General features: G+C 39.1%; 1 protein-coding gene across 2 annotated transcripts; it reads right to left on the bottom strand.

Moving 5' to 3' along the window:
• Positions 1-669: 669 nt before the first annotated feature.
• On the bottom strand, positions 670-27734 carry LOC149298829 (endosome/lysosome-associated apoptosis and autophagy regulator family member 2-like). 2 transcript variants are annotated; one of them, XM_089487157.1, is made up of 21 exons: positions 27617-27734; positions 25829-26015; positions 22941-23088; positions 21837-21923; positions 21289-21394; positions 21014-21166; positions 19608-19696; positions 19265-19445; positions 18379-18507; positions 17201-17291; positions 16282-16384; positions 15561-15698; positions 14980-15246; positions 6668-6841; positions 5795-5984; positions 4356-4449; positions 3676-3777; positions 3264-3390; positions 2159-2334; positions 1530-1695; positions 670-729 (listed from the first exon to the last, which is right to left on the bottom strand). In XM_089487157.1, the coding sequence occupies exons 2-21, from the start codon at positions 25900-25902 to the stop codon at positions 670-672; spliced, it is 2655 nt and encodes an 884-aa protein (XP_089343283.1). In that variant the 5' UTR covers positions 25903-26015; positions 27617-27734. The 2 variants fall into 2 exon arrangements, with proteins under 2 accessions (XP_089343283.1, XP_089343284.1); XM_089487158.1 differs by lacking the exon at positions 27617-27734 and adding an exon at positions 23666-23674 and having other exon boundaries at positions 25829-25938.

Genomic DNA, 27734 nt, shown 5'->3' with positions numbered 1-27734 from the left:
CCCTATGGTGCCCGAAGCACTGAGAAAGAAAAGCTAGTTTCCTGCTTCCCTGCTCTTGGGGCAGGAATCAACACAAGTGGAGAATGCCTTATTAAAGCATTCTAAATAAATAAATGACATTATAAGAACATTCTAAATAAATGATGGGATGACTGTGTTAGTTTGTGTGTTTAAAGGCCACTACTTTATCTGACCCAGCATTTTCCCATTTCCACCCATATCCTCTTCACATGTCAAATGTCCTTAAAACAGTACATTAAAAAGGGTTTATGAACAATAGTACAGGCCCTGTATAATATTTGAATTTCTTGACTAGATATTGGCAGTTCTACTCCAGTGGTAGAATTGTTACAATGTAATGACTGAACATGCACAAGCAATGCAGAATGGACTGGATATTTTCTGCATTAGTTTTTCTCTTCCTGAGTTGAACTTTAAATCCAAACTAATATTCCATTTTTGGCAATATATTCAATCACGTAATAAGGCAGCCAAGCATTTATTTTGATCTTTTGATATTCCGTTCTTCCATTCCATGCCTTGGTGATTTTCACAGGTACCACAAAAATTGTATTCTTCTTGTTACAATATATATTTATATATATTATATATATACTGGGGTTTTTTTCCTTAAAAAAATCTTTGTGTCTAAAAGGCATTATCTGGTTTTCATATATTTTGTGGCCGGGAAGATTTGAGTTGAACGGACTCAAAATTGTGTTCTTTTTCCTGAAATGATAAAGAAGTTCAGTTTTCGACACAGCTTACACTAAAGTACGCTTATAGACACAATTCATGTCAATACAACTTTTTTTAGAGAATTGTGATGTAAGATGCTGGCATACCTCATTTGAGAAAAATGTAAACCTCTACTCATCCTGCCATACTGGAAGGGACATCAAAGCCTGACTCTTTGTATTTGCTGTTGGCACTTTCTGCCATGGAGAAACTTCTGTGTATACATTATGTGGCTGTCCATGACATCATAATGCATGCAGAAAATTAGAGTAGTAAAATACAGCAAAAATGTAAGAATAATATAAAATAATTCTTTCCTAAAAAGCCATGTTTTTGTTGCAGAAATTGTAGTACTACAATAATTTTCAACAGATCATCTTTGGAACATGACAACACTAGCAGTATCTGCTGCATTATAAAAGTTAGCAAATGTATTATATTCACCAATTCTGTTTTGTCTTTACAAAAATGTAATCCTTATTTAGCCATGCTAGGCATTCATGACTAAAGATCAGTCATTGATATAGCCCACTGTAACACACTGTGTACGGTAGCAACATTCATTTTATATGTTTATAGATATATTTAGACTTGCTTTACAGTTTTCAAGGACCTGGAATAGGGATAGCGTTTTATAAAATCAAGGTTTCTAAAAGTCAATATTAATTATCACTGCCATTAAAGAACTCTTCAGTACAGTGTACTGGTGCCCTCTAGTGGTACAATAGCTAACACACAAATAAATCCAGAATATTTTGATGTACTTTAGTGCTGAGGTTCTGCTATCTCACCTTTGTAGCAAGTGACTTGAGCTTTCCCAGTAATGACTGTTTATTGGAGTATACCACATCGTCATCATTATCTTCACCTTCCATTATGGCGCAGCTATCTGGGGCAGGAAGTTCACACTCTTTCGAATTAGCAGTCATAATTAACTTGGAATATTTATACTCCAGCCTGCAAAAGAAGAGTGGTTAATGGTCCATATTGGGCATGTGGAACATGTACTCTGCATGCTAAACTGTATCATCAGTCTCAATTTGCAGATATATCAAACTCAGCCAACCAAGGTCAGTTGTTATATTCTGTAAAACAGAGCCCCGTTTCAAATAATTAAGTAATATGCTTCCTGAGAAAAGTACATATTAGACAAAAGGACCAAGAATAATTCTGATGAATCACGTGTCTCGTTTTTGGTCCGATACTTTTCAGGTAACACATTTTGTCTCCTGCCCTTTCGGTTTGGAGGAAATTCAGAGCTTTTTCCATTTTGAAACTAAAGCTCTCTCACACTTACTCTCGCTCTTAATTAATATGTGTACACATCCAAATGTACAGGCATCAAAATGCAGGCTTTTTCAAATTCTGCCTTGCCATTATGTCTAATCTACAATGAGGGAAAGATATTTAATGTACTTACTTCTGATTCTTCTTCCAAAAGTAACAAGTCAGTGCCACTAGCAGTACAGCAGTGAACGCTCCTACGCCTGCTCCCACTTTCAGCCAGATGTCAATAGATTCACAGGCAGACACCCTTTTTTCAGGCAGCAAAGAGCCTTTACAGAGTTTAGGCTCATTCCATACATAGTGTGTTTCCTTTAAAAAGAAATAAGTTCCAGCTTCGCGATTAGAACCTTTTGGTTTATGTATAAATAATGTGTATTTGCATATTTTTATTTGTATAAGAGATGGGTTACAACATGTGTTAAAATCACATCAAATATAGAAGGAAAGAAGGAGCTAATAAGATTTGTTCTGTATATCTGATGTTAAATGAAAGACGGGTCTCTAGATTTTTTCCCCCGTAAACATGTATATTTAGTACTCTTATAGTAAGTGAATAATTTAGGAATGCATAAAGAAATATAAACATATCACAACAAGGAAATATCTTGTCTTCCAGAGTGCCATCCAAATGTAATGATTATATGTGAATGGTCAAACTGGACAAAACAAGACATGTCAATTTGTTACACATCAGGCAATGTGGGCATTCTAACCTTTATATTTTTTTAAATAAATGAATAAAAGAAAAAACAAGAAGAGAAAATGAAGGAGAATGTATAATATGAAATAGTAACATAGTAAATATGTTTGAAAAACAAGTCCACCAAATTTAACTCTGCTGATCCAGAAAAACCCCAGATTGAAGCAATTTACAATTTTGTGGGGTATTTTTGCCTTTTTTCAGTCTACAATTGCAGTACTACCTGCCCTGAAAAACTATATAGCTTAGTGAAATCAAGGTTGAACAAACACATGGCAAAAATTCTGAAACTGCGTGCACCCTGAAGTGTAAAATATCTAGTATCCTTAAGGAGCTAATAATAGTAATAAATAAAGTGGTATGTTACATGCGTACATAAAAAAGAAATCATTTACAAGATGGTACACTGGTTAGAATTAAGTCAATTGAATAACAGAAAGTAAACAGCAAGTAAGCTATAACCACCAAAAAAAACCACTTATGATAAAATGTTATATCACAGAAACATCTCCTAGCAAATTTAGAATTTTTCCCTTACCTGCTGCCCTTTTTTACAGGCGCCTTCTATTTTCTGATAATCGTTTTCTGTGCAGAGTGGACACGCTTCCACTGTCTCCCAAAGCAAAAAGAAACTGCACCCATCACAAGTACCTGCTGGGCACTCTCTAGCAAGACAAAGTAACAGAACACCAACTTAAGTATGCATGTTTTTCCCAATATTTTCTAATGGGGTAAGTGCAGCCAGTGAAATGTTAGAAAACAACATTCTTGGGGTGAAAAGTTTATTCAGATGAAATTTCTATGCTTAATTGGAAGGCCCTGATTGGTTAAAAATATCCAATGTCCTCTAGCCTTGTGTTTAGGTTTTTCCTATTTCGTTTCTATTTTGCTGCATTATTTATTACAATATTTTTGCCTCTGTTAACATAAATGTTCTTGATATCCATTACCTGGGCACTGAGATCTCCCCTTGGCCTGGTATGGTGGGATTGCATCTCATGGATATTACCGTTGCCCGTCCCTTTTCACACGAAGAAGTAGCTGCGGATGATCTTAAGAACAAAAGTAACATGCACTAAGATGAAAAAATCTATTTACCATTGCTTTTCTATAAGTAGTGTACTTTAGATAAAAAAAACCTGTTATTACTGCTTTTAATAACCAAGAGATATATCATAAATGCATTACTAGTGTCATCATAAACTTGTAAAAATTACTAGGCACCTACACCACTGTTATGTTTACATTAATTTCTTAAATCTGCAAATGAATGAATCAAATGTCATTCAGTAATAGTTTTCTTAGATATACTGTATATAGATATATTAATCACGTTTGAGGGTGACAAATTATTTTACATTTAAATAAAAAAAAATGACCAAGAGTCTCTACATGTGCAGCACTTTACTAATTTCCACATCAATGTAAATTATTATTATTATTATCTTTTATTTATATAGCACCGGAAATGTACGCAGTGCTTAATACAATACATCTATTCAAGGGGTATGACAAGACGAGAATTGACAGACTACGACAAACCGATACATTAGGTGGAGAGAGCCCTGCTCGCAAGCCTACAATCTTGAAATGTTTCCTTTTTTATTAGCAAAATTCACCTGCAACTTACTTGTAAAAAAAATTCACATCTGGTATCTTTTGTGGAGCTGGAAATGCATTTGGTTTAATAGAAATCCCCATAAGTGTTGTGTTCACTGTAGCCCCTACATTGGCAAAAATATAAATATTCTACATTAAAAAATGTTGCAAAGGTTATTATGTAACACAAGTGTAGAGGATCCTCTAATATATTCTTAACGATCAGTGAGAATTATAGATTTATATAACCCTCAAACAATAGATTAAATGTATCTTTCTTCACTATGAAAATCATCTCTTTTTTGGTGTAGATAAAGAGGTTACATTGACCAACCAGCAATTTTAATATTTTTCTTTTACTCATCTAAAGTATATATTTTTTCCAGGACAAGTAGGGCTATCATTTGAAACCATTGCCATGGGTATACTAGCACTAATTCAATGCTCCCAAATAAATGTAGCCACAATTGGGAAATACAGATTTTTATATGTTCTGTATACAAACGTGCAGAGCAATTCAATGTTCCTGACTACATGCATAACAACAACCGTTTTCAGACAAAATTTACAGAAGACAGAAACAACTGAAACACTACAACATGCACCATAAAAACAGCAAAACCAATGAGATGAAAGGAAAGATCCAAAATGACATTGTTTGCAACAGTTGGCTAAGTTCTTACATTTATTTTGGGGAAAAAGAGCTGGTTTCTAGAATAAATCTGGGAAGTTCCTTTCATCTCATTGTTAGTAAAGTGATTTTGCTGTTCTCACAGTTCACATGTTTTGGTTAAGTGTCCTTGATGGGGTTAATTTTTGTTCGCCTGTGCATGAGCAGTGTGTTTAATTGGTGCTGGTATGGTGTCTACATTGAGTTTAGATTTAAATGTGGCGGTCTGAAATGTATGTGCAAAAATTTATCTATTTTAGTCCTCGTATAAACGAGGTCATCTGAATGGAGCATTTCCTGCGTGTCCAGTCCTTGTTTCCAGTTTAGTCTGGCCACTGAACTGGACTCCTACAGTGTTTTTACGACCGTTGTTGCACTTGATTAAATCAAGACATTTAATCGACCCCACTATCACTCAGCATTAAAAAAATCTTTAAAAGCGGACAAAAATATAAAAGTTATACAAATTGTATTCATGTATACACTGTATTCCTCTTCTTGCTTTGAGTTTGGAAAGGCCACACGCGCCTGGAAAAATTCACTCTTTCCAAGTAAATATTAAAAGACGCTCATAACTTTATGCAAGCTATCCTTTTTTCTTCAAACTCAGAATGCACACTCTCTAGCCTTAATAACACTCCTACAGTTTCTAATTAGTCAGAGATAATATGAAGAGCATACTTGTCAGCAGACAAGCACTGGCTTTTCACGACACGCATACTTTCATTGTGGTTAAGATTAGATTTTACCAGTGCAAATATTATACAAATGCAAGTCTGTAAAGTGTGTAAAGTAATTACCTAAAAATTCATCCGCCAAACTGACAGACTGTGATGACAGAGCTGTTCTGAATCCCTTACTGTCTGACGGAATGATAGTTGACTGACATACAAATGTTTTTACAAAATTGGAATAGTCTTCAGATTCTCCTTCCATGTCTTTTGCTGTGACATCCGTAATGTTGTCAGTGCAGACAGCCATCTTTTCACCCTATAAATGTAAAATAAACATAATAACATAATATATATATATATAGATAGATATATATATACAGGGCCGGCCCAAGGCAAAATGCCGCCTGGGGCGTATTTTAAAATGCCGCCCCCCCTTATCTACCCTTCCTCTCCCTCCGTCCCTGCCGCCCCCCCTTGTACTTACCTTTCAGCAGTCCTGCGGCGAGTCTCCCTGTTCGGTCTCGGTGCCGGCTTGTAATGCTGAGCGCCGGAAATCTTCCGGCACTCAGCATTACAAGCCGGCACCGAGACCGAACAGGAAGACTCGCCGCAGTGGAGAGACAGAGGGGCGCCGAGTGGGTACTGGAAGCTTGGTAAGTGAAAACCACTCGGCGCCCTTTTCTCTCTCTTTCACTTTAAAAAAAAAAAAAAAAGGGCTTGCACTTTGCCGCCCCTTCAAAAGTGCCGTCTGGAGCGGTTGCCCCACTCTGCTCCATTGTCGGGCCGGCCCTGTATATATATACACACACACAGATTTCTATAAATAGGCATATGTTAAATATGTTGTAAAATGCTTAAAAAAATAGCACACATATACAAGAATAAAACATTTCTGGAAACAGCATTCCAAGGGAAAACAAAACAGAAACATACATTTCTTTTAATTCAATTATTAGATGAAACCTACCACATTAGCTCAAATATAATTTGCAAACGTACCTGATTTCCACATAAGCTGATGTTGAAAACGTGAAAGTATTTTGTCCCTTTGGATGTAAAGCTTGGTCCATTGATGAGGGTTCCTACGCTACTCAGATTGTTGAAATTGTAAGTCAGGGTCTGATTTTCAGACACATGAGACAGAAAGCAGTCACTGTAGCAGGCGGAATGATCCTTTGAAATGAATAAATGTATTGTTAATAAAATACATGTAATAAAGACACTTCCAGACACTAATATATATCTACAATATAGCTTACACACTTATAGCCAGGATAGGGGTTCAGGACATATTTCTCTCTGGGAGGTGAGGGTTTTGCTATAGTTTTATTTAGGAGACAACCCACTTATAGGGAAGGCATACAATAACATGTAGATAGAAAAAACAAATGTGTAGGCACCCTTTTTTTTACCCCTAGTGCACATGCTTTTGATGGCTACAAGTGCCACTGCCCTCACCATCTTTCTGGTGTTGCACATAAAAGTTGATCAAAGCGATTTGACATCACAGTTGCCGATCAGGCTTTTTTTTCTATCACGCTAGCCAGTTGATTTCATAACAGATCAGCTGGCAGCATGCTGCAATTTGACATTTTTTATTTTTTTTTTCACTTGAAATTTTTTATTGAGACATCCACAGTTGACAGAAATGGAGTACAGTCACAAAACATCCGAACAGCAGATAGTAGAATCGACGGTGCAATGTACAAAGAAATACAAACAAAATGTACAGCATGTATAACATGTACCAGGACATCTCAAACATTTTTCTTGTAGAATGTAATGAACAAACTAAATAAGACATACTCTGGCAGGGTAGAGAAAGAAATGAAAGAGAGTCGAAGAAGGGAGAGAGAGAGAGAGGAGGAAAGAAGAAGAGAAGAAAAAAGAAAAAAAAAAAATATATATAAAAAAAACAAAAACAAAAGAGGATCTTAGTCGGTAGTAGTCGCCCTCACAAGCCAAGGAGTACGCATGGTGCCCAAGACATGACCCTGTGGGGTGGGGCAGAATGTGTGTGTGTAATATGCATCCCAACTTTCCCAGGTGGAGTGGAAGATGTGTGTGGTATTGGAGGCTGAGTGAGCCATATACTCATAGGTGCGAGTCGTTGTGATGGAATACAGAACGTCTTGAATAATAGGGGGAGAAGTCTCCTTCCATTTGCGAGCTATACAGATCTTAGCTGCATTCAACACGTGTGCTAGGAGTTTTCTATGTGTATGTCGTAACGATCGGGGAAACATGTCTAATAGAGCTACCTCAACCACCTGCAAGGTAGTAATAAGAGTAAAGACGTCAGCCCAGAAGGGACAGAGCACCGGGCAGCTCCACCAGACGTGCAACATCGTACCAACTTCACCACAACCTCTCCAGCATAGAGAGGAGGCTGAAGGAAACATGGTAGCAATCTTGGAGGGCACAAAATACCAGCGGAACAGAACCTTGCGATTAGTCTCAAAGTGCGTGACGTTCTTAGACACACCCTGAAAGGCCGAGAGAGCGTGATACCACACCTGAACGTCATACGTGGACCCAATCTCCTTCTCCCATTGCAACATGTACGGGAGCTTGACCTCAGACCTGTGACCCATCAGAGCCGAGTAACATAGGGAAATAGTGTGAGAGACATGAGGCGCTTTTAGGCATAGTGCAACAATCGGTGTCATGGGAGACGTAGCAGAAGGGTGCCTGAGGTGTTTACGCAAGGCATCACGAATTTGCAGGTATTTGAAAAAATCACGACCATGGAGCGAAAAGAGAGTCTGGAGAGACGAAAATGACTGTATGTGTCCGTGAGAGAAGAGCTGAAATATGGAAACGATTCCTTGGTCTATCCAGCAATCAAGGGCCACATGAGGGAGAAGAGGTTTCAAGGCCGATAGCGGAGCAGCGCTGTGTAGTTCCATCGGGAAGCGGAGCGTAGCACGGTGTTTATCCCACAGCGCCAGAGACAACGTAGTAGTAGGCAACAAATCACAAAGTGGAGGTCGGCTGGCCTTAGGAAGCCACAATAAGTCTCTCACCGTGTGCGGAGTTGCCAGTGTAGATTCCTGATCCACCCATGCCACCGACGCCTTGTTGGAAAAAAGGAGAATTGACTGCGCTAGGTGGGCCGCAACATAGTAATTCTTGACATTAGGGACACCGAGACCTCCAAGCAGTTTAGGCCGTTGTAGAAGTGCAAGGGAAAGCCGTGGACGTTTATTCAACCAGATGAATTTGGACAAACGCGTCTGAACAGTCCGAAAAAAAATGGTAGGCACTGCGATGGGAAGGGTGCGAAAAAGGTACAGCAGCTTTGGGAGTGAGTTCATTTTGAACGAGACAACCCGGCCAATCCAAGAGAGTTCCAGCTTTGACCACCGTTGGAGATCTTGACATATTTTGGACCACAGAGGTAAGTAATTCGACCGAAATAAAGAGGCAGCAGTTTTGGTAATGCGGACCCCCAAATAGGTGATAAAATTAGAACGCCACGAGTAGGCAAAATTGCTAGAGAGGACGTCAATCAAGTGGTCGGGGTATCCAATATTGAGGGCCTGCGTCTTGTCCCAGTTAACCTTATAGTACGAAAGACGACCAAAGGCTTCCAGGAGAGCGTGCAGGTTTGGAAGGGAGACCATCGGTTCAGTGAGCGTCAGAAGGATGTCGTCCGCATAAAGGCATAGTTTAGTTTCTGTAGACCGCACGTCAAAGCCCCTGATGTTAGGGTTATGCCGAATGGCAATCGCCAGAGGTTCCAGCGCCAGAGCGAAGAGGAGGGGAGAGAGGGGGCAACCCTGCCTCGTACCATTGCGGATCGGGAACGGCTTGGATAGGAATCCGGAAGAAAAAACCCTCGCAGAGGGCGCACCATACAGGATATGAACAGCATTAATAAAGGGCTCCGGTAAACCGAAGGCCTGTAACGTCAGACGTAAAAACCCCCAATGTAGGCGGTCGAAGGCCTTTTCAGCGTCCAAGGACAAGAGGATACAAGGTTTGTTCAGCGACTTAGCCAGGTGCATGATATTGATGATCCTCCTCGTGTTATCCGAGGGTTGACGACCCAAAATAAAGCCGACCTGGTCGTTTTTGATCAGGGAAGGGAGCAACATATTCAAACGGTTAGCCATCAGTTTTGCATACAATTTAGTATCTGTATTCAATAAAGATATCGGCCGATAGTTCGCACACATTGTAGGGGATTTTCCAGGTTTAGGGATAGTAACCACGGTAGCCTCAGACATCTCCTGCGGAAAATGCTGGGTACTCATGAAATTGGAAAAGAGAGCACCGAGGCGGGGAGCAACAATATCTTTGAAAGTCCGATAATAAATATTCGAGAAACCATCTGGTCCCGGGGCTTTATGGGCCTTGAGGCCGGCAATGGTGCGTTCAATTTCCTCAGTAGAAGGTGGTTTAACCAGAGTATCCCACTGGGGAGGCAGAAGCTTAGGGATAGGTAGCGAGTCAAGAAACGCAGAGATGTCGACGGAGCGAGGGTGAGGAAGGTCAGATTGTAGAGGAAGGTTGTAGAGCGATGCACAATAGTCCGCAAATTTATCCGCAATCTCTTTAGGATTGAAAATCTTGTGTCCGTGTGAGTCAACCAAATGATGGGGAGAACTCTGAGATTCCTGAATCCGGAGGCGACGAGCGAGAAGGGAATCGGCTTTGTTGCCCTTCATATAATAGGTGAGATGTAGCCGACGGAGGGAAAATTCTGTACGCTGGAGATGGAGCTGGTGTAGTTCCGACTTAATGTCCCGGAGCTGTGCATAAGTATCAGCAGACCAAGACGCCTTGTTGGAAAGCTCCAGAGTGGTAAGACGAGTAGTGAGGTCAGTCAGGGTACGCAAACGTTGTCTCTTCAATCTAGCAGCAATTTTAATTAAGTGACCTCTGATGACCGCTTTGTGAGCAAGCCATAGTGTGGACGGGGAAATATCAGGGGTATCATTGTCCTGAAAGTACTGTGTGAGCGCAGTAGCGATCTCCGCACGAACATCAGCCTGGTGCAGTAAACTTTCATTGAGGCGCCATCTGGCTGACGGAGCCGCTCCAAAGCCCTTGGTGATGGAAATCGACACAGGGGCATGGTCAGACCACGTAATATGACCAATGTCAGCCGCTTGTACATCCTGCAAGGTAAGCTTGTCAACAAGGAGCATGTCAATCCTGGAGTAGTTGGAGTGGACTGTGGAATAGAATGAATAATCCCTTTCCATAGGGTGGAGGAGACGCCAGGAATCGAAAAGGGAATGTTGGTGAAGCAATTGCTGAAACTTGGACCCTTGGGTAATCAGCGATTTCAAATACTTGGAGGATAAACGAGCCGAGGAATCCTGACTAGGGGCTGAAATTAAATTGAAATCTCCCCCCACAATCACTCTGCCATGCCTCACATCATATAACTTAGCAAGAACTTTATCAAAAAACGTTAACTGCCCTGTGTTAGGGGCGTAAAGGTTCAGCAGTGTGTAAGGGACGCCATCAATACAACCTCTCAGGAGCAGAAAACGGCCCTGAGGGTCACAGGCCTGAGATTGAAACTGAAAATTCACCTTGTTACTAAGAAGGATAGCTACCCCCCTTGTCTTGCCCGGAGCCCTAGCATGAAATTCCAAAGGATACAATTTATACGCTAACAGGCGATGGTTGGATTTGGACAGGTGAGTTTCCTGAATCATCACCACGTCTGCCCGCTGTGCATTGAGTTCATGAAATAGCGTATGACGCTTGTGGGGCGTGTTCAAGCCCCTAACATTGAGAGAGAGGACCCTGAACGGCATGTGGACAGCCGACGTACAACAACAACAACAACAACAAAAACAAAAACAATAAAAAAAAAAAAAAAAAGAAGAAGGAAGGAAGACAGGTAGGAAAGAAGAAATGAGCAGCCAGAGACTATATGAGAAAACCACTCACCGTAGGTATTAAGTAATCACACAATGAGAGAAAGCATAAAACAGAACACCCACCAGAGAGTGTGACCATGAGGGGGAGAAAACAAGAAAACAGCAATTCCCATGAACTGCTGACACGCTCGCATTATAACCTAATAACGTCAGAACACCGAGGCAAAACTCACAGTACACCACACATAGCACTAACACGTAACAGCACAGAAGTACAATGCAGTGTAAAATACAGTGAAGACCCTTGTCAGAGGTGGAGCGCACATATAAAATAGGAACTAAACCAACAGTACCATAATACCAGGCACAAGGCCGAGTTACCGGTCAGTAAGGGAAGGTAGAAATGTATGGGAAAAACAGAAAAAGTGTGTGTGTGAATGTGTGTGTAATCAAACCATGCAAACAAAAAAAAAAACAAGAAAAAAAAACTAACAAAACAAACAAAAAAACAAAACAAAAAAAAAAACTGTGAACTTCCCAGCGCAACGAGAATCAGGACCCGAGGTCTGGGACAGGCTAGCCCCCCCAACTACAGCGGTGGAACACAGAAAACAAAAAGCAAAGAAAACACATTGTCCACCACACTCCGTGCAGATGAAAAACCAAAATAAAAGTAAATAAAGAGGGCAACGGCCCATCCAGGCTCACCAACCCTGCAACCGAAACAGGACGGCATCGGGTCGCCAGAAGGAAGACGCGCCCCGTCCTCAGTCAGGAGAGACTACCCGCATAGCGTCTACAGACAAAACTCCCCGAAACGTCGAGGGAGGGAAACAGGGTCGCTGTAATCGCTGCTGGGCTTCAGGAAGACACCGGTGGGGTCGCCGAAGGCAACGCAGAGGGCCTCTCTGGATCCTTAGCGTGCGTGCGTGAGTAGTGTTGTCGCGTCGTCCTCTGCCGGCTGGGTTTAGGAGGCTCATCCGCCGTAGGGGGTCCAGGAGGGACGGAAGCAGGGTCGCGATGGCTCAAGACGTCCTCGTCGTCCTGGACTAGATTCCAGCGCTGGAGGAGGTGAAGGCCCTCCAAAGGCAGCTTGGCTACATGCAGGACCCCATTCCGGGAAATCAGCAGCTTGGTGGGGAAGCCCCATCTGTAGGGGAATATGATTGGACCGGAGCGCCAGAGTGATTGGAGCAAAGGAGCGTCGCAGATTCAGGGTCTCGGAGGATAAATCGGCAAAGAGGTGAATTTGGGTGTACGGTGCAGGAAACGGTGAGAGTCGGCGGGCTTGGCGCATAATAGCCTCTTTGGTGGAGTAATAGTGAAGTCGCAGAATCACATCCCTGGACACAGTTGACGGGAGAGATTTCGGCTTCGGAATCCTATGAATCCTGTCTATACGAAGCTCTGGAACCGGGGTATCAGGTAAGAGAGTAAGGAAAAACTCACGGGCGTAATCCGCTAATTCACCATCCGGTACATCCTCTGAAACGCCACGAAGCCGCAGATTGTTCCGACGGGAGCGATCCTCCAAGTCGGCCAGCTTGGAGAGCAATGTGTCATATTTGTCTTCCAGCATGTTGTGACGGTCGACCAGTTCATTAAAGGTTGATGTAAAGTCCTCAAATTTGTGTTCCATGTGTTCAGTGCGCGTGCCTAGCTGGGCCAGATCTTGCCTGAGGTCGGTGAGCATGCCCTTTATGGCATCCGTCATGGAGGATTGCATGGAGTCCAACATGCTGCGTAGGATCACTGGAGTCACTGGCGCTGCAGGGTCGAGGCCCAATTCATCCTCATCTGGAGCGTTTGCCTGAGGCGCGAAAGAAGGCTCGCCGCCATCTTGGGGCCTATCACCGTGCCGGGCATCTTTGGTGAAGTAATGGGGTAGCTTGTGTGGGGTCTTCTTAGGGTGTCTGGCAGACATCCCACCTGTCTCAGGGGTGCCGAGATAGAAAGCTGGCAGGTAAAAACCCGGTGTTCAAGCTGTTTTAGCCGGTTTTATGCTCGCGTGTTGGCAGAGCTACACACTCACGCGTCCATGCAGCTCCGTTGCCAGGCCACGCCCCCCAATTTGACATTTTTAAACAAACATTGGGCTTTGTTTCTTTTGTTCTTGTTTGTTTTAAACTCAACGCTAGCAAGGGAAGTATGAAGAGGCCAAGCACCTAATGGGCAACCCCACTACATTGCAGGAAAGTGTTTAGGAGATTTGTAGTTGGTGTCCTCAGCACAGTTTACTGCCTATCTTCTGGGAATTAGTTTCAAAGAACTCTATTTCTTGATATGTGCATATCGATTAGTCTTACAGCATTAGTCAGAAAGCATTTTTAAGTACACAGTAGTTAAGTTCTATATTTCTCTTATGTAGGAGAACATCTTATAACCCAACAAGGAAAGGCATATTAGTCAGCTGGGCAACAGCTCCTGCTCCTCCTTTCTTGACAAGCTAGGCTCAGGACCACAGTGATCCAGCCTGCAGGTTGTGGTTTTAAGAAAACTGTCAGCAACCACCTTTTTTTCCCCCATCCTTCAGATTTACTGGAAAAGAATATGCTTTGCTGAAATTGTTCAACAACCAATTGGTTTCCTTTTTGTGGCCAAACAACAGAGTGAAAGTGTATTGTCACAAGAGCCTCTGTGCCATGGGCTCCTGGAGGGGACTGAGTGCCAGCCTCCTTCCTACAGACTATGGGCCCTGGAACGGAGTATGTATATGTGTGTGTAAAGGCAGGGGAGTGTGAGGGCAGTGTATGTGTATACATGTGTGTATGGACAGGCTTGTAGGGGCAGTGTATGTGTATATGTGTGTTTATGGGCACGTGTGTGTAAAGGCAGTGTGTATGGGCAGGTCTGTGTAAGGGCAGTGTATGTGTATATGCGTGTGCATGGGCAGTCGTGTGTGTAAGGGCAGTGTATGTGTATGTGCAGTGTGTGTGTAAGAGCAGTGTAGGTATTTCTATATTTGTAAGCTGGTGTGTGTGTATAGGTGTGTAAAGGCAGGGTTGTGTAAGGGCAGTGTATGTGTACATGTGTGTTAATGGGCAGGTATGTGTAAAGGCAGTCTGTAAGGGCAGGGTACGTGTATGTGTGTTTATGGGCAGGTGTGTGTAAAGGCAGTGTGTATGTGTATATGTGTGTTTATGGACAGGTGTCTGTAAGGGCAGTGTAAATAAAATAACCTCTGTAGAGATAGTTGGGAGGGACAATTTTCCATTCTTGCCTTGGGTGCAAAAGGAGCTAGCTACGGCTCTGGTTAGGGGCACAAATATCCCTGCTCTCAGAAAGGAGAAAGGGACAGCTGTGAGACATCACAGCACACCGTCCACGGCCTTTGTGGCTGTTATGTAATATATCCTTGACGTATCATTGACAAAAAGATAACTCTATGTAGAATAAGCAACACAGGTAATAAGCATCACGTTGATGTTTGGACATTATGAGACAGCAGAGTAATGTAATTTCTGTTACCTTGTTACTTCTGCTTCCTGGGCCACATGGAATACAGGCCTCTTTCCCATACACTTGGTGAGGAGACAGGTAGGTGTTGGGTGGGCATTCTTTACACATATTACTCTCCTTGTCAATAAAATGACCTGCAGGGCAAGGCACACAGGACGATGTTGAGAGCTGCTGAGAGCCAAGGGCACAAGCACGGCAGCTGGAAGCTACGCCGTCCACAGCATTTGTGGCTGTTATGGAATATATCTTTACCACGTCGTTGACAAAACGGCGACTCTATGTAAAATAAACAACACAGGTAAAAAGCATTGCATTAACATTTGCAGTTCGAATGTAATTTCATGTTCATCCTAGCATAGTCCATGTTTATTAAATAAAAAAGTACTTAAATTTTTTAAAAAAATAAAAAATTAAAAAAAATTTCCAAATATATTTAGAGATCTTATGAAATAAATGTAAACTGTAAATAATAAAATATGCATACTAGTGAGGAACATTTCTAAAAGTGAATTTATAAATGGATTATATATAAGATGACATACTTTGATATTATATTGAATATATACATGCTCATAGCTAGATATACTTACTTCAAGGACTTGATTTGTCCTTTGGAAGGCCCATGTGAACATATAAGTAGCATTTTTAGTTATGATGTGTGTATAAGACTGTTTTTCCCTGCTTCCTCCCCATGACTCTGCCACGCTTGTAGTCTTTCTGTTCACATCCTTGAAAGAAAACAAAATAGGTATTGCCAATAAAAGACCAAAGCAACAGGATAATGTTTTTGTACAGTTTAAAATAAGAAAGATGTGTATGGAAACCCACTGTATGTGTATTCCATGGAAGTACTCATCTTACGTCCCTGCTCTCAGGTTCTGCATTGTTATTCTAAGCTATTTAGTTATTACTCTGTTACTGTAAATTGCTCCCTGTTGTTCATTGGCTCAGGCTACCTTTGTAAGGTTGTGTGAGCAGAAGGAGAGAAACTTCAGGACAGGCAATTGATTAGACATGTTAGTTTGGTCTCTTTAAGACATAGATCACATCTTTTTCAAAGTAACATGTACACAAGATAACTCCAAAATATGGGTATACATGCAAATAATAAATAATATACATTATGTTCTCTAGATTGTAAACTTGCAGGCATGGCCTTGTTTAACTAATGTATTGGTTTGTCTTAGTTTGTCTACTCTAGTTTCATCATTCTCCCTTAATATATGTGATGAGATACAGGAGGTAAGGATGTGGAATGATTCAATTACTTGTTTTGAATCTTGCTGCATCCATGCTACATAAACCACTTACCAACATGAAATACAACACACAGTCTGCTGAGCAAATAGTTTCAAAAACAAAGGTTATTCTTCCTAATTCTGCTCCATTTGCTCCAGTCACTGAATTGGGGGGTCTAGAAATTAAAAGAAATGAAAACATATTAAGAATCAAGTATCATCACATTAAAGGTGTATACATTCAGAATCAAGTATCATCACATTAAAAGGGTATATATTCAGACTTTCCTTGAAGGGCAAGGTAAAAAGAGAAATATATATTTTTTTTTTTGAGATACTAAACAAACACCACTCAAGATTGTTGGCTGTCTGCACAGGATGGTATCAGTTAACATACATTATGGATTTCCTTCTTAATAGAGTATCTAATGTGCCCCAAAACAGAAACACATCAGCATGATGGGAAGGGATCAAGAGTTCTTTCTTATTCCAGTCTCTGTGGAATATTCTATAACAGCTAAGATCCACAGGGGCACATACTCTCAAATTTACATTTGAGAGTATGCACAGGGAAAAACAGAGTCTATATTACATGTCATCGATATATAATACATTCTCTTCTACCCATTAATTCTCTTTGCTGACAATACAAAACATCATGTCACATATTCCACCTTCTTGATACAGATCATATACGGACTATTCTGGGTATCCAGCCATTATCTGTGTAGTCATGAGTCATTTTTGTGGGGTCCTTTGTCTTTGTAGGTGAGTTTTCATTATGACCAACTGTACTTTAGCATCATTATATTTCATGTATCTGTAGGTACCTATTCCGCTTTGCTCATGCTACTTATTTGTTACATATTTTGTCCTTGAAATTGCCCTTGGCTTGGTTGGTACATCCTTGTACTTAAATGTTTTGGCAGCACTTCCATCATGATGCTCCTACCACCTACTATCCTATTAGCTACCAACTGATTGCCACTTACTTAAATCCTGAAATATGCAAATTCAGTAAAAGATAGTCATTGTCTGAGCCACCTGCTCCACTTTGAACATGATCTCCAGCAACTTCCCAACCTAGGCAGACACGAAACATTGCGTAGTTGAGTATAAATACAAATAGTTTAATTTAACTGATATAAAATGTTAACAGCGTTTCACATTCCAATTATGCTATTATTAAAAAAATGGAACAAGCAGAGTTTTCATAAGGACAGTAGTAGTATTCACTGTTTTTCTAGTTGGTTAGAAAATTATTTATATAACAGAAACTGAGAAAAGATGTGCATATCTTGATGGAATAGCAGAATGGAAATGAATCAGCTGTGCCCCAGGGTAAAGGGTGTGTTATCACTGGAAAAGGATAAGCCCTTGCATCCCAAACCTGTCCCGTCTCTAACCTAGATACTGATTTGGGGGCAACTGTAGAAATGTCTGAATCAAATCAGGTAAATTCACACATTTTGACAGTGAGAAGAGTTTGTTTGGTGAGTGTTCAAATTTAATATATTTAAATTATGTAAGTGTTTCATGTATTTTAGTAGAGTTTACAAAATGTTCAAAGTGTTTCTAAGAAACTATTCTTATTCTGTGTGAAGAATTAAACAGTCCAACAAGGAAAAGGAAATCAGACAAAGCGTACAGATTTCAATAGAGATGAGTCATGTAAATAATTGGTTAGTGAGAACCACTACAGCAATTAATAATGCAAACTGTGATAAAAATACAGACAAATAATGTCCAGCAGAGGGAGATACACTACTATATAACTGACTAAAATGTAACATAACATGTTCATCTTTATATTATCACTTTTGATAGAAAATGATAATTTACAAAATATATAGTTTGCACAAATTATGCTGTGCCTGAGATCTGCAAACTCCTTTTTAGCACATCACAGCAGTGTAACTCGAATGTCATCACCTTAAACAATTATTCTTTTTAAAGTAACATTGTTTGAAATAGTCTTATAAACCAGGTTTTACATTTGTTTCAAATAAATTTATAATTTCCAATCCATGTAGTGTAACTTTGATACAGCTGTGCATCCCACACAATAGTGTAGGGAATCCACAGCAATCTGTATTTTTTTTAAACCAAAGTTTAATTCAAAAAACAACCTTAAACGCATTTTGTAAACTGGTAGCTGGAGGAAACTCACCATTCATTCCATCACATTTGGAGTTCCCAACATTAAAACAGGAAGTCTTCATATTAGCAGGGAGTATGTTCCACCATTTATATTCAAAGCCTAGGACCGGTTCTGTTCCCGCAGGGCACGGCTTACACTCTGTTTGACAGGTACAGCATTTTAGTCAATCCATTGTATCCTTCATCATAATGCACACATCTAATCTAAACCCACTGTATTTATGTATAGGAAATAATGAGCCCTAGGTTGCACATCTCTGTCATGGTATATGTAAAACCACTATACACAGGTTATGTACTGTTAGGTAATTAGAAGGGAAAAAAACAAGGCTGTGTATTTAACTAAGTGGTTTTATAGTGTGTAAATTATCTGCGTAACTATTGTTGTATGAATGTGTATATGGGGTTGTCTCTGTATATATATGGCAGAGGTAGTGTTGTTTACGGGGTAGATGTACCAAGTGGTTCAGTAATAGCCCATTTTATGGCCAGCACTTAATAAATGATATACATGTGGCATTCTGCTGGGTACATGCTGGGTACATTCAGCCATACAATAACAGACCATTTCTGACACATGAGCTTCAGTGAACAGTGCCATCAGGCATCTGCCCATTGGGCATTTTCCCAGTTTGCCACATGGCCAATCTGGGCCTGGTCTGTAGTACTGCTATAGAACACTATGTTGGCTTTCATTCCATGGTACGCTGGATACCAGGGATCTTTATCATAATCGGTTGCTCCTATGGCTAGAACACCAGGAATATGACTGTATACAAATTCAGTCTGTGGATGACTAAATCAGGGGAAAATTATGATAAATTAGAGAAAAATGAAGCAGCTCAAATGGTCACAACTAAAGGAGGGGTGAAAGAATTATCATGCAGCTGCCTTACCCTGTATTCCATTAGAATATGTCCCCAAGGCACACGGAGAACAAGCTGATGTGCCATTACTGTAAAAGCCTGGATTACAAGGCGGACAGTTTTCCTTCTTCCCAGAAGCAGGAAGCTTGATAGACTCAGGGACATCTTCTCGGCAAATCTTAGGCTCTATCCATTTATACATAATCTGAGTCTGGAAAACACCATTTATCACAATTGACAGCTTCTGATTTAATATAAAACATCAAATCATTTCACATATCAAAATTCACAAGCTGACATGTGAAAAATAATCTTTAAACAATATGTTGTGACTGAGTCAGCGTGGCTTGGAACAAAGTTTAACAAACATTACCTTTCCTTCGCTGTCACAGGGTGTATGTATTTGAAATAAGTCTTTGCTGGTACAAGGAGGGCGATCTATACATTTGCTGGATCCTTCATCTGAAATGTATACATGTAAAAATATGTTCATGCATGTTAGTGGCAGTTGATCATAAGCTCTCTGTGTTGTTTGATGACACACAAAACATATTTTTGTCTAGAGTTCATTAGCCTAGATTAACATTTGAGTACTTTAATAAATTACATTTTATAGTGTATATATTTGAGAGTATATCTGGAATAACGTTTTGCAAACACAGCTTTCTAACTTTAATGATTTGCTATTGTAGTGGGAATCACAAACTAATGAAAAGCTGGTATATATATATATACATACATACATACATACATACATATGTGTGTGTGTGTGTAACAAGACACTAGCCAGATCATTAAGTTGGGCAGCCATCTGGCAGAAAATCAATAATTCATTTATGTTAAAAATGTCAAGGGAAGGGGAATTTGAGGACAATGGGCGATCCCTAAACCCATTGAAAACTATGCATTTTGAGCCCGTGCGGGCTTTGTCATTAAGGGGTTAACCAAAGCAATTTATTTTTTTTTACGGAAACCATAAGGATTCCTTGGAGAGCCCTACCCAATGAAATTTCGATATGCCCCAATATTGTTAGGGAACATTGGGACTATTTTTCAATGGGCGATCCCTAAACCCATTGAAAACAATGCATTTTGAGCCCGTGCGGGCTTTGTCATTAAGGGGTTAACCAAAGCAATTTATTTTTTTTTACGGAAACCATAAGGATTCCTTGGAGAGCCCTACCCAATGAAATTTCGATATGCCCCAATATTGTTAGGGAACATTGGGACTATTTTTCTGCTTGGGCTGGTATGTTGATGTTTATGGGGGTCGCTGCCATAGGCCTTAACTAATATGTATGTGCAAGATTCATTGGTATAGATAAAAAAAATTATTGGGGCCAGTATATAAAAACAAAATTAAATAATTTAGCAAACCCGTAGGGATTGGTATTTGGTATAGCATAAAACATCACCACTGCATTACCTATGAATAATGAACAAAAAAAGCAAATTTCTCAAATAACTTAAATTTGTCCTTAAACATAGGTATTTTTCTCTTTCAACCTTACAAAATATTTGCACAGCTATGCTACCGGCTAAGTCAAATCTCCTGACTTTGTAAATCCTGTTCTACTGTAAAAACTCAAGCTAAATCTATTTTTCTCCCAAAATCTGATCAGGCAACATGTGGCTTATTCTGGATTTCTTAACTGCACAAGAAGCACATAAAAGAACAATAAAACACTAAAAACATATTGAACGGGCTACATGAGTTATGGTGATACAAATGGAGATTCACATAATAACAAATACAATGCCTGGCAGGAACATGGATACCTGAGTACTGTTTCTCTGTGTTGCATTTGATGCATTCTGCAGCTCCCCTCTCTGAATAAGTGTTCCTTGGACAAATCTTGCAATCTGAGGATCCTGGTGCATCACTAAAGGTACCAGGTTTGCAAGGAAAACACTCAGAAGTATATGCAACTCCTGAAAGGGATACAAGACATTAGCTGCACAGAAACAAAAGGCCACTTTCACCGAGGCAAAACTTTGAAGCAAATGGTGAGGAGCAAAAATCTAGTAAGTAAACAATTTTGTCTTTTTAGTACCTTCTATTGTGATATTTTTTATCAGGACTGGCTTCACTGCTTTAGAACCCATAAGGATCCCTGTTGTTCGCCAGTATAAGATATTTGTACCTGATTTCAAAGAGACCTGTAAAAACAGCAAAAAATATTTTTGTGTTAGTTGTTTTAAAATTACCTTGAAATGTATATTTTGTCTAAATTACTAGATAACAATCGTACATGTTCTTTAAGTAGACGTTAAGTAGATACTGAATAATATTTAAGCAAGTATTTGTATTTGTAAAAAATCACATATTAGATTCTAAAATATATTGCCCTATACTTTTTACTGAGACTCATTATATCAAAAGGGAGCCCCTATATAAGCTGCTTTTATAGTCTTAGAAGCATTATATCCCTCTGTAAAAAAAAAACAAACATAAGGTCCAATCAGAAAATCAATAGCCAGTTATCAGTGAACTGCATTTTTGAAATATTTTAAAATAGCATTTTAGACCAACTCAGTTTGATGTGAAGAAAATGTAGTATGTTACTGGATATAATATGATAAATTAGAAACTTTGATCTACCGAGTGATGCATCCAATCACTGTTCTCTGATAATTTAACCCATTTGTCAGAAGAGGACGTTGTCTCTTGGCACTGGTCATTCTGGATCTGTAAAGTGTAATACGTAAAAATAAATAATGTAATCAAATCCACAATAGACGCTGAGAGAAATTATAATGTATTATTTGCCGAGTGTATATCTGAAAGACTTGCAGGTAAGAAGCATCTGGAGTGGAAAGTTTTACTTTTGTGTAAATACCTATATATAATATAAATATACAAAGTAATACATCTCTAAAACAGTATATTGGGGATAAAGATATGACACATTTATATATGTTATTTATATAACTTCAAATAAAAAATTGGCACTTTTTAAAAACAAAATTCCCTTTTTTTTTACATTTATCGCCATTTAAATTTATTGTGAAAACATGATGTTTTTGTCAGTTATAAAAACAGACTATTATCAACATATCTTATGTTGACATGTTTATTTTTCAATCACATATTTTTGGTATATTTCGAATAATAATAATAATAATAATAATAAATAATAATAATTGTAATAAAAATGACAACACATGCAACTTGGTATTGATTCCCATTAGTGAACGTGTCTGTGTTCATTATGTTTTTTCTTATATTCAAGTGAATTATATATTAGGTACATGAATCAGATTATATAGGTGCTAGCATATACATACACACACGCTTTCAATGGGTAGCTTTTGAGAGTATATCTGAAATAAAGTTTTGCACGCACAGCTTTCTAATGTTAATGATTTGCTATTGTAGAGGGAATCACAAACAAATGAAAAGCTGGTATATATATATATATATATATATATATATATAAATATATATATATATATATATATATATATATATATATATAAATATATATATATATATATATATATATATATATATATATATATAGTGGGAAATATAATACAGGTCTGGACATTGATTGTCTGTATATTTTAAACCTAGACATTGATCCCCATTGTTTTCAACAAGGTACTGAATCAATTATGCAAACATAGCTGATGATCTATTATTGGTATATAATTTAGATAACATTGAGATAAATACAACAAATTATATATATTGAAAACTTACAAAGAATTCAAAGAAAATGTTGTTATCAAGGTACTGATAGTCAAAGGAGACGGAGCCGGCTTTCTTCAGATGAACAGCATAGATGAGGGAAACCGTGCAGTCATCTCTGTTCGACTCAATGTAATTTCCCCGAGGAATCCATGATGAACTGAGAAAAGAGATGGTAACAAATGCTGTAACTTTTTCATGGAAAATAAGCAACAGTATAAAAATATGCACAAGGACATTTTAAGAGAACGTAGCTACATTACATGGTCTTGTAGGACGATTTTCTATTTTGTTAGGTGAGAGGAAAAATATGTGGTCATGGCCAGTCTCTTACAGAGTGGAAAACAAAGTGGGATACATTCATTTGCAATTTTTTTTTATATTACTGAAATTTGGTCCAATAGTTTCAATGGGGACATCCTTGCAACCTTCTGAACATTTCAACAAGATTTACTTGAAGCAGCAGCATGTTAAGGGAATGAGAAGTATGACTGTAATAACATGTAACACATGTTAAAAATGTGTTTTATAGAAGTCATACCTCTCACTGCCAGGCGTCCTCACTCTACAGACCAGAGGCAGAGATGCAGCTGCCCCAGAACATCTTAAACTATACATGCAAATAATAAGTAACATCCCCTTTTTTCATCTCTTTCACCTCCCTCTTTTTTGTCCCTCTTTTTTTCTCCCCCTTGCTTTCCCCAACTCACCTATAATTTCTCGCACAGAGCCCTCACCTTGAACACCTTTGGGATTAACTGAAACGGAGATTGCTCTACTGGATGAATGGGCAAAATTTCCCACAGCAATCTAAAATATTCTGGCAACCTCCTCAGAAGAGTGTGGCCAACTTCATATAATGTCTATGTATTTAGAATGCAATGTCATCACAGTTCCTTTTGTAATGGTTGTGTCTCAATACTTTGTTCATATAGTGTGTGTGTATGTACAGTACATATATATACACACCGTCAGCATCAGCCATAACATTGTGTAGGTCCCCCTTTTGCCACCAAAAACAGCCCTGAAGGTGTGCTGTGGTATCCGACACCAACATGTTAACAGCAGATCCTTTCAGTCCTGTAAGTTGCAAGGTAGAGGAGCCTCCATGGATAGGACTTGCTTATCCAGCACATCCCACAAATGCTTAATTGGATTGAGATCTGGGGAATTTGGAGGCCATTTCACCACCTTGAACTTATTGTTGTGTTCTTCAAGCGATTCCTGAACCATTTTTGCTTTGTGGCAGGACACATTATCCTGCTGAAGGAGGCCAATGCAATCAAGGAATACGGTGTTCATGAAAGGGTGTACATGGTCTGCAACAATGTTTAGGTAGGTGGTACGTTTCAAAATAACATCCACATGAATGTCAGGACCCAAGGTTTCCCAGCAGAACATTGCCCAAAGCATCACACTGCATCTGCCAGCTTGCCTTATCCCCATAGTGCATCCTGGTTCTATATGTTCTCCAGGTAACACACCCCCGGCCATCCACGTGATGTAAAAGAAAGCGTTATTCATCAGACCAGGCCACCTTCCCCCATTGCTCCGTGGTTCTTATGCTAACGTGCCCATTGTAGGCACTTTTGGGAGTGGACTGGGGTCAGCATGTACATCAAAAAGCCATGGCTGCCCATGACCCTGTTGCAGGTTCACTGCTCTTTGTTCCTTGGACACCCCAGAAGAGCTGCAGTTTTGGAAATGCTCTGACATCACAATTTGGCCCTTGTCAAACTCCCTCAGATACTTGCGCTTGCCCATTTGTCCCGCTTCTAACACATCAATTTTGAGGATAAAATGTTCACTTGCTGCCTCATATGTCTCACCCACTGACAGTTGCCATGATAACATGATTATCAGTGTTATTCACTTGACCTGCAGTGGTCATAATGTTATGGCTAATCAGTGTGTATATATATATATATATATATATATATATATATGTGTGTGTGTGTGTGTGTGATACGGATAGAATGCTTAAAATGTGGTTTCATCACCATAGCAACAAGCAGAGTACTTAAATACTGAAAGTATTGAAATAACAAGAGTTATTTTATTTCTATTTAATATAGCACTCCACACTTCTGTTTTAAGACACAAATCCCTTTTGTATACTTGTATGTATTTTCTATATTATAGTAAATGTGGTTAGCCAATCCAGCGGATTTAGGTGACCTAGTTCTGGAATATCTATTCACCTTGTCTAATAATAGCAACACATACCAATCTCATTTCGAACACATCTGTACAGATGAAGTGTTTTCATTTTCACATATAATGCTGACGTTTAATAATACAATATTAAATTCCCTTTAAAGTAAAAGCCTGCAGGTTTAAAACCTGAGCTTCTTGGCTTCATCAAACACAATTTTGCCTTCTATGTGTCATGCGTACCTGTTATAACGGGACACATTTAAATGGAAAAATATAACTTGGTGGGCTCCGAGTAAAGATACATTTTAAAAATCCTCTTGCCGTTCTGGATCTGCAGCATTCTGTCTCAAATTTTCAATGTATCATAACATTAGAGTTAATTTTTCTTTTGTAAGAGGGAAGTTTATTATAAGCCACTTCAGCCTCCACTGCATATTGTATGCAATGGACATTTTGCTTCACATTAATTTTGGATGATCATCTTTAGAGTATTATAGGCAATTATATTGTACCATACCAATAGCTAAACAATGTAGCTGTTTACATATACATGAAAAACACTGATTTTTATTATTGTGATACACGCATATTCACCAAAACTTTTGGAAAATAGGGACAGAGGGATATGCGACAAAACAATTACTTTGAGTGTTATGGCACCATGAAGTGTGCTCCACTTTTCATGCCATGGTCATATAAAAAACAAACACAAATGTGAATTGTTGTGCAAATACAGCACTTACTTGTCACAGCTATTTCCAGAAAAGCCAGTAGCAGTCTCCATAAATGTTGCCAGATTGGAAAATCCATGTGGCATCGTGTCCCACTCATCAAACTTGATTCCAGTCCCAAGAGAGTACCTTCCCGATGGGCATGGACTACATAGCTGGGTTTTTATGTCCAAAAACTCCCCTGACGCACAAGAAAAGGCTATAGAAAACGCAAAAAGTAACAATTACGAGATTATATTTACAAATTTCCATCTTACCCAAAAAAGCAATATAGGAGCATAGTAGTATTTCAGAAGTAACACATGAATAGGGGTGCATATTAAATGGCAAAATATTAAACTATGTATTTAATTACCCATGCAAAGCACACGCATGTAGTACATATTATCTTAAATAGCTCTAAGGCTAGCTCTAGGCTTTAGACCTCAGTTTAGTGCATGCTTAACCACAGCATTGACTTTCACTTTTCCATAGAACAGTCAAGCCCTTTGTGTACAAAAGAAAGTATATTTTAAAGACTGAATTATTTAAATAAAACAAACTTTTATGGGGTATGATACAATTTCATCTCAAATATTTTATGGAGAGGCAACCAACCTTAAATCAGCACTGTCCGCATTTCTAATAAACTCTCACCATTGATGGCAAGTTCATCTGGTAGGAACTCAACCCCCACCTTAGATCTGTCTGGACCTAAAATACATAAATCCAATGGGTTGTCACAATCATAGAACTTCAATCCGCAGGTAGATACAACTGGAAACTGGAACCAGAGTAAGTAGAAAATGTGTCCTTATTAAAGTATACTGCTTTACACACAGTAAAAGTGGAGATCTTCCAAACGCTTAAGGGCAACACCATTGTTTCGTCCAAATGTTGGACTTCATAGGTCATCATTTGGACGAAAAGCATCAGCTGTTGCATCTGGGCATGTGGGATCTCCACTTTACCATTTGTATAGCTGAATACTTTAATAACTTGAGTTTCTACTACATCTGGATCCAGTCTCCAGTTTATCTACCTGTGAATTGAAGTTCTAAGATTCCTACAAACCTTTGTATTTATGGTACAATTTCTTGTATACATTTCACAGCCCTTAACGCTCTCAATGTTAAGGTTTTTTGTTGCCAAAATTTATATATATTTACCTTAAATGTGTATTTAATTACATACAGTGAGAATAGCCATCTGCAAAACTTGTGATCATTACTTTCAGCTCTGCTCTTCTTCTGTGTTCAATAGCTTTGTGTTATGAAAAGGTCACTAATGGAAGTAGCTGCCTACAATGTCATAATCTAGACATGTTTCAATATTACAAGAGGACATCTAGGCACAGATGATTGCTTTAATAAGCTGAGCTTGTACATTTTAAGGATAGTACTGAATGCCTTATGGTAGTTCTCAAGGCAGAATTCATGTGGGTTGCTCTGGCAACTATGAGGATATGTCAAGTACCAGGAAATCAAAAAAGACTGATATCTCAGATTAGGGAAAAAGAAACCTATATTTTTATGAACTACCAAGTTGTGGACCCACAGGCAAAGATATACTCTTAATAAATTAAGGTCTGACTGACATAGTTTATTGGACTTTATTTAATGAGCAGAAATAGCATGTATTTGTTTCAATGTTAAGTCCGAATACTTTGCCATTTCAATGTTCCTTAATAATATACATACTTAAGTATTTTAAATATTAAGTCACTGAACATAGATAATGGGGGAAAAATTCAGCCAGTTGAGATTAAAGAAAGTACAGCTTGAGACTTAGGTTAACACACATTCATAAAAATCAACTCACTGCATTCTTTTCCTTTCACTGGATCGGGGAGTCCAACACAAGTTTTGCCTTCATTGGGCACAGCAACTCTCCATCTCGATCCAGTGCTATCACATTCGGTGTATTCAAAGTGGTATTC

Source organism: Sceloporus occidentalis, unplaced genomic scaffold (assembly GCF_023333645.1).
Source record: "Sceloporus occidentalis isolate IW3139 unplaced genomic scaffold, rSceOcc1.0.p SCAF_31, whole genome shotgun sequence".
Taxonomy (NCBI): Eukaryota; Metazoa; Chordata; class Lepidosauria; order Squamata; family Phrynosomatidae; genus Sceloporus; species Sceloporus occidentalis.
The sequence above is the reverse complement of the archived record's forward strand: the minus strand, read 5'-3'. Positions and strand labels throughout refer to the sequence as shown.

Bases quoted from the DNA above. Each gene is read 5' to 3' on its own strand.
- LOC149298829 (XM_089487158.1), bottom strand. From the start codon at position 25,902: ATGCCACATGGATTTTCCAATCTGGCAACATTTATGGAGACTGCTACT. The intron at 21,395-21,836 runs GTAGATCAAAGT...CTGTTTTTACAG, and splicing joins GTGATTGGATGCATCACTCG to GTCTCTTTGAAATCAGGTAC. The intron at 3,778-4,355 runs GTAAGTTGCAGG...TTTGTTCTTAAG, and splicing joins GATGTGAATTTTTTTTACAA to ATCATCCGCAGCTACTTCTT.